Source organism: Oncorhynchus kisutch, linkage group LG26 (genome assembly GCF_002021735.2).
Source record: "Oncorhynchus kisutch isolate 150728-3 linkage group LG26, Okis_V2, whole genome shotgun sequence".
NCBI lineage: Eukaryota > Metazoa > Chordata > Actinopteri > Salmoniformes > Salmonidae > Oncorhynchus > Oncorhynchus kisutch.
This window is the reverse complement of record NC_034199.2, coordinates 13058571-13066252: the sequence shown is the minus strand read 5'-3', so window position 1 is coordinate 13066252 and position 7682 is coordinate 13058571. Positions and strand designations below refer to the sequence as shown.

Here is a 7682-nt window from a genome sequence, read left to right as displayed (position 1 = left end):
CATGATGCGTATAGGGAAAATTTGAGTATCACGTAGTAGCCTAAACCTTATAATAAGGCCATGCTATTCTTAAACGGCACCGACCGCCACTGGCTGGCATTAGGCTCAGCTGCCATTCCTACTAGTGTACCTGGCTCCACCACTATTCATTCACCCAAAAGCCTTAAACAGGTTAAACAGGGACAGTCAGCCCTGACCTCTCAGCATAGACGTCAGCTGCTACTGTATCTCTGATGAACTCTCAGGTGTTGAAATATAGCTCTGATTTTGGTAGCAGAGTTGCTGTTGGCCTAAAGCAATTCCCCCTCTCTTGAAACCCGAGTGCATTCAAGACATTTACACCACTTAGGAAAAAAATGACAGACAAAAATAAAATGTATAACGAAACTTAATCTTGTGAAAAATAACTTTATCATTTTCCATTCAAGAACAGTACATCATAGAGTTGAGGAAGAGTTATGCTATTCAAGGAGAAGAAAATCATACTACTTGATACCCATTGATACTAAACAGTAACTTAGAATTTACTAATACCAATTCATTTCCAGCATTTTGTTCACTAAAATCTAAGACTGCATTGAACTATGACAGGTACAAGGTATTCACAGATCAGCATACAGATAGTTCAACCTGAAAATGTATTCCAGCTGAATATTGTATTGTGTTCATATTTTGTTTGGAATATATTTGAAATGAAACAGGATGCTGTAAAGCAGTAGTATTCAAACCTTTTCAGCGGGGACCCCATTTATTTCGCAAGAATTTCTGGGGACACCATTTTATTCGCAAGAATTTCTCGCGACCCCACCACAAATCTAAAGACACAACCTTAAAACCTGTACGTTGAGCTTTTTTTTTTACAAGAAAAAGTAATCTTTAATTCATTACATTTTAGTTTATCAAAATGAAACTTTTACTCAATAATTTTGTTTCTAATTATCTTTCTCAAAAACATTTGTATACAGTCCCACAACAATAATCTGTACTCTTAATCTTTTGTTCCAATTTTTTTTATAAAACACTTTTATTTAAGGGTCTCCCCAGTGGCGCAGCAGTCTAAGGCACTGCTTGAGGCGTCACTACAGACCCGAGTTCCATCCTAGTGTAACAGTTTAGCTTCCGTCCCTCTCCTTGCCCCTACCTGGGCTTGAACCAGGGTACTTCTGCACACATCGGCAATCACCATCCTCGAAGCTCTGCCCTTGCAGAGCAAGGGGAACAATTACTTCAAGGTCTCAGAGCGAGTGATGTCACCGATTGAAATGCTATTAGTGCGCACCACCGCTAACCAGCTAGCCATTTCACATCGATTACACTCACCACCCTTTTGACCTCCTCCTTTTCCGCAGCAACCAGTGTTCCGGGTCAACAGCATCAATGTAACAGTTTAGCTTCCGTCCCTCTCCTCGCCCCTACCTGGGCTCGAACCAGGGACCCTCTGCACACATCGACAACAGCCACCCTCGAAGCATCGTTACCCATCCCTCCACAAAAGCCGCGGCCCTTGCAGAGCAAGGGGAACAACTACTTCAAGGTCTCAGAGCGAGTGACGTCACCGATTGAAACGCTATTAGCGCACACCCCGCTAACTAGCTAGCCATTTCACATCGGTTACAATAGTCTGTATCACAACAGGCCGTGATTGGGAGTTCCATAGGGCGGCGCACCACTGGCCCAGCGTCGTCCGGGTTAGGGTATTGTTTGGCCCAGGGGGGGCTTTTCTTGGCTCATCGCATTCTAGCGACTACTTGTAGCCTGCAGGCTGACCTCTGTCGTCAGTTGAGCAGTGTTTCCTGGGACACACTGGTGTGACTGGCTTCCGGGTTAAGTGGGCGGGTGTTATGAAGCGCGGTTTGGTGGGTCATGTTTCGGAGGACGCATGACTCGACCTTCGCCTCCCTAGCCTGTTGGGGAGTTGCAGCGATGAGACAAGATCGAAATTGGGGAGAAAAGGGGGTAAAACAATAAAACAATAAAATAAATGTTATTTATTTTTGGCTGTCCGCACTGCAGTTCTCCCAGGACCTCACTAGGGGAAGAAACCAGAATTTGAACACCACTGCTGTAAAGCGTTTTAAGAGGCACCTAAAATTCCTGTGTAAATACAGCAATGTGGATTGTAAATAGCCAAAAAATTTGCTGGAATGCTGCCGATGGAAGATAACACACGATGGACAAACACATTTCTCCTCTGAAGTACACAGGGGGGAAAAAGAGGAATAGAGTACCAAAAAAAATATGAAATAATGAAATCAAGATGCCCTACATATATGAATGATTGTGCTTACTCATATCGATCATTCAGAGCTTTGGGATTTAGGTTCAGCTCTCAATCATCCTACTAAAGTGCATACAATACAGTAGTACCAGTTTTTATGCATACTGTAATACTGTACATGCATTTATGTTTCTTGGGTTAGTCATGTCAGGAGTAGATTCAGTAATCATGTGCCTTTGGTGACATTAATGAGGAGTGGTAACAGCACATGGTTCAGCAACTTCCACAACAATTGCCAATGCATGCAGATGGAAGGTGATTGTGAGAGATGGCTGATGGTTGTTATAGCTCTTGTTCTATATAATAGATGGCTGGATTGGCATTGTGTAATTGTCTTGGTAGTCCACGTACTGTAATCCATTCCAATGCACATGTTATGTCCAGTGAAATCAAGCCATGATTAAAGTGGCACTCCAGTCTCCTTTTCACCTCATTCTAACACCTGATTTATTTAGCAAAAGGCATTATCTCAATAACGTTAGGTGGTCCAGGTACTGTAAAGGCATGCTTTACAGCTGAAACAGTTCGGTAGAGTTTCTGCATATGTGACGTTTTTGTACGTTTTGGACTTCGTGGAAGACTGTTTTGGCTGTTCAGCCACACACAAAAAAATCTGAAGGCAGGCCGAAGTTCAGAGCCGATGTCTACCCCCCTTTGTCGGTGATTGGTCAACAATAGGGATTCTTCAATAAAGTTTTTGTTGTCATTCAACGAGACAACTAATTTTCATGCTATTTTTATATTGAAAAATACTGCACCAAACATCTTAGATATACAATTGTAGGATTAAGATCTCTACATCAAAAAAGTCTAAATTAATGACAGATTTCTTGAGTTATCTTAGATTAATTCTGACTATTTTGAGGAAGCGTATACTGTCTACGGCATCTCAAAATGGACAAACAGTAGTATTGCTGCTGTTTTCTCGTTTTTCAAGCGAAGTTCTTTTAACGGTAGTATATGAGCACCCTCGTTCAGTTCGGCTAACTGGGTTTGACTAGGCCAGCCGAACTGAAGCATGCTAGTGCCTTAAGTCATATCATAGCACAAGTAAAGGGGAAGATTGATGACATCACATCAGACCATCAGACCAACTCCTTGAATTGTCTACAATTCCCTTAAGTGTATGTACATTATTGTATTACTGTATTTAAACTTGGGGTATTGTTTCTCAACAGGACAAGTCATTTGTTTTAAATCTTTAATATATTATGACGTACTGTATTTAGTGTTGTGAAATGCAGTGTAATGGTCAGGATATACTGAATACAAATGCTTAAAAAAAAGACTTCCGTTTAGCGACATGTGAGGCTTTACTTCTGGAACACCATAGGCAACTACATGATGGATTTATAGTTTTTACTGGTCAGGTCACATAATCAAGAAAAAAGTGTTCCCTGACACGGGGAAAACTCCAGGGCCTTCGAAGAATTCATTTAACTCACTGGGCACTGCTTTGAAAACATTTGTTTAGTGTGCAAAACCACACTGGTAACTGGGATAACAATGTATGTATAAAGTATGTTGATGTCATGTATCGATGGCGTCTGCTAGATGACTAAAATGTAAATGGATGGCAAAGTTGTAAATTAATAGACATAAATACGTGCAATGGAATAAATTAATATTTTACAGATATGCATTCTTTCTTTATTCATTTAGCTTTTCAATGGGATGGGTTATAGCAATATCTTGCATGCAGTTTACTCATTCACTACAAGCATTATGCATGTAGAAGACGGGATGTATTAACTGTTATGTAATCAAAACATGAATTGTGTATAAATGTATTATATTATGAATGTTTTTTATTACATGCGAAATATACTCCTATAAATGTATACTTTATAACATTTTAATTACAGATACTTGTGACATATTATACAGAGTGAACAGCTGGCAAAAGTAACTGAATAACTATACAAATGTAAACAAACGCAGGAAACAATCGAAGACGTGTGCAGAGTCACACTAGCCTTGAGACAATCACATTCAGAATTCCCCGAACCTGACGTTCCATCTTAGATATTTATTATGATAAAGCATGTGAGGTAAGCTGTGACCACAGTTTACAAATGACACATGATAAAAAAAATGGCAAGAATCAAAACGAGAAGTCCACTTCCCCTTCACGAGATCACATGGGGAGTTTCAGAATTGAAAAAGTGCAGTGAAGCTGAAACTGAACTAGTGACTATGGTGCAGACAGTGTAGCCATATTGTGTAGCAAAATTATTTACAAAGGGGTTATATAGTACAAAGAAAAATTATTATATTACAGTATTTATATAGACATTGAGTGAAATCTTAAACACAATCTCCTCACAGCCTCAGCAGGATGCATCATACTCTGGTCTGTCTGCCATATAGAGCAGAGAATGCAGAACGTAATATATACATTTATATGTACTAAATAACACTAACAACTTCATATATTCCATTATACATGAAAACTACCACCTAATATATCAAATATGTTTGTATATTTAATATATTATAGAATGTGTACATACAGATACATCAATAACAATGGAAAACTATTTGGGAAGTGAGGAAAGGTGCACACAAATAAATAATAAAAAGACAAGGACGTTTTCTTTTAGCATTCACCACTGTGAAGACAAAAGGCAGTATAGACATGTGCTTGAAGCCATTGAGGTACAAGCTGGACAGAAGAGATGGATAATGAATACTATGGGTATCAACTCTGTGAACCAGCTGTAAAGATTCATTCTGTATAGTACGGTAGATTCTGATGAATGAACGCAGGAAAACTAAGTATGTGTTACTAGATAGCGTTTGGCATTATAGCCCATGTTATTGTTCTGAAACTGACGGTAGATGATCATTGGTGGTAATGGTATTTGGACTGTATGCTCTGGAGACATAAGTTCTTGTTGATTTATAATAGTGTGAGTAAACATGTAATAATGTTGCCGATTCATCAGAGTATGAAAAACATTTTAGTGCCTTCATGCAGGTCTACATTTAGATTGAACTGCAGCACTCCCCCTAACTGCACTGCAGCAATAATGCTCGCTGTGAGTAGTCAAGTCGCATGAACATTTAAAGTGAACAAGACTACCTTTAAAGCAATAAATGAAACCCTTCTTTTTGAAGAAAAAAAAACTGTTTACAAAAAAGTACAGTCACACAATCAACCTATGATTAAAAACAAGATTCTGTATGAAAAAGAAGTCAGTAAATCATATGGCAGCTATAATGCAAGACACAGGATGCAGCCTTGGTAGTACCGGCTGCAAGGGAAGTTACAGGGCACAACATAACTAAATGTTTCCGATTGGACAATACCCATAACACATTTTTCTACCTGTCGGCGGGCAGCTATTTGTTTTTGTCCCCACGGAAATATTGATCTGAACAATGGGTCACCTGACAGCCTAAGAATGTGAGTCACTACCTAATTAAAGACGCCAACCTTACATTTAGACTCAAGTAAGCGTTGTCAGTTTGGCATAGGTATCCACGCCAAAGAAGAAGGTCCACTTGACACATTAGTCACCTTCAAAAGGCTGTAAACAATTTGTCACGAAATGAAATGTCTACGTTGCATCTTCCCAACATCCATTCACTTCTTTTTCTTCTTCACCTCCTTCTCTCTCTTGACTTTTTCATATTTGTTTTTCTCTGGTTTTGTGACACTGTCATATGATGGGGGAGAGCCTGTGGAGTATGTCATGTCAGTTCTGTCTGAAGTAGAGATCTCGTTAAATTTGTCTATGACGAGAACTTCTTTATCAAGGAGCATCTTCTCTTTGTACATGGCAGAGGCCCGTTTAACAATACGTTTGAGCAGATATCGTCTGAAAGCTCTCTGAATTATCAGGGCAGACATGTCTTCTTGTTTACGGCGTAGCGTGGTGGTGATGGGTTCGTAGGACACCTTGGAGGGGTTGGAGGCCATAAAGCGCTCCTCCATTTGACCACGGAGGATGTCCAAGCCTTCGCCCTCACCCAGGACGCGCTTGGTGAAGGCAAACAGGATGTCCAGGCAGTGGATGCGCTCCCCACTCACCATGGGCAAATCCATGTAGATCAACTGGATCTTGTTGGGCTTAGAAATGCGTAGCGGGGGGTCCAAGGCATCAGCGAAGTCGGACAGCTTCTCATACTCCATGAACTGGGTGGCCCTTGCATCAAACTTCTCCCAGACCTCGTAGAACATCTCAAAGTCATCCTCGCTCAGGGGCTCAGCGCTCTCCTCAGTGGCCACACTGAAGTTCTCCAGGATGACAGCAATGTACATGTTGACCACAATGAGAAAACAGATTATGATGTAGCTCACAAAGAAGATAATGGCTACAGGGGGATTCCCACAGTCTCCCCCCTTGTACTTGCTGCCTGGGTGCTCTTTACGGCTGTCACAGTCTGGCTCTCTCTTGTTTAGGATGGGTGCCAGCAGGCCGTCCCAGCCAGCTGACGTGGTGATCTGGAACAGGCAAATCATGCTGTTGCCAAATGTCTCAAAGTTGAACATGTCATCAATCCCAGACTCCTTCCTGACGTATGCAAAGTTTGACATGCCAAAGATGGCATAGATAAACATCACTAAGAAGAGCAGGAGACCAATATTGAACAAGGCAGGAAGTGACATCATCAAAGCAAACAAGAGTGTACGGATTCCCTTGGCACTCTTGATGAGGCGAAGGATGCGACCAATCCGGGCCAGTCGAATGACTCGGAATAAGGTTGGTGAAACAAAGTACTTCTCTATCAGTTCAGACAGAAACATACCTGAAAGGACAGAGAAGAATTACACGTAATAATCCCCAAAGCAGACTGTCAAATTGCATTATTACAACTATGGAAATAGGTGACAAATCTTACCAATTATCGACAGGATAACAACAATAAAGTCAAATACATTCCACCCAATGGTGAAGTAGTATTGGCGGAGTGAGAACATCTTCAGAATACACTCTCCGGTAAACATGACAATAAACACCAGGTTGATCTTATAGAGAATTCCATCCATGTTGTCCGTCTGGTCGTCCGTCTCCACCATCATGGTGACCATATTAAGGCATATGAGAATCATGATGACAATGTCGAAGGCTTGCTTTGTAATGAAATCAAAGACATATCCTTGAAACTTGTTCTGGAAGAAACATAAGAAAGGAGCATTCTGAAAAACCAGGAAGTAGACATAGAGGTTCACGAAACAATGAACAAGTTAAAGAGTGTTATGACCCAACCTGTTCTCAGTGCAGTTCATAGGATTTGGATTTGGTGTTCATTTGTTCCCTCCAATTGGTATGATATATTATGTTATGTTAGCTTACATAATTAATGGAATAGTGGTCGTACAATATCATACAAATTATAGGATGTATAGTATCATACCTCTTACCCGGTCGTACAATAGCATACTAATTGAATGAAC

General features: G+C 40.5%; 1 protein-coding gene across 1 annotated transcript in view; it reads right to left on the bottom strand.

Annotated features, from left to right (window-relative positions):
* Positions 1-398: 398 nt before the first annotated feature.
* Positions 399-7682, bottom strand: part of scn1laa (sodium channel, voltage-gated, type I-like, alpha) — a 49069-nt gene continuing 41785 nt past the window's right edge. The window contains exons 26-27 of the mRNA XM_020461674.2: positions 7127-7397; positions 399-7033 (exon numbers count right to left, since the gene is read on the bottom strand). Of these exons, the coding sequence (XP_020317263.1) occupies positions 5868-7033; positions 7127-7397 (1437 nt within the window). The 3' untranslated portion in view covers positions 399-5867. The remainder of the gene's footprint in view (positions 7034-7126; positions 7398-7682) is intronic.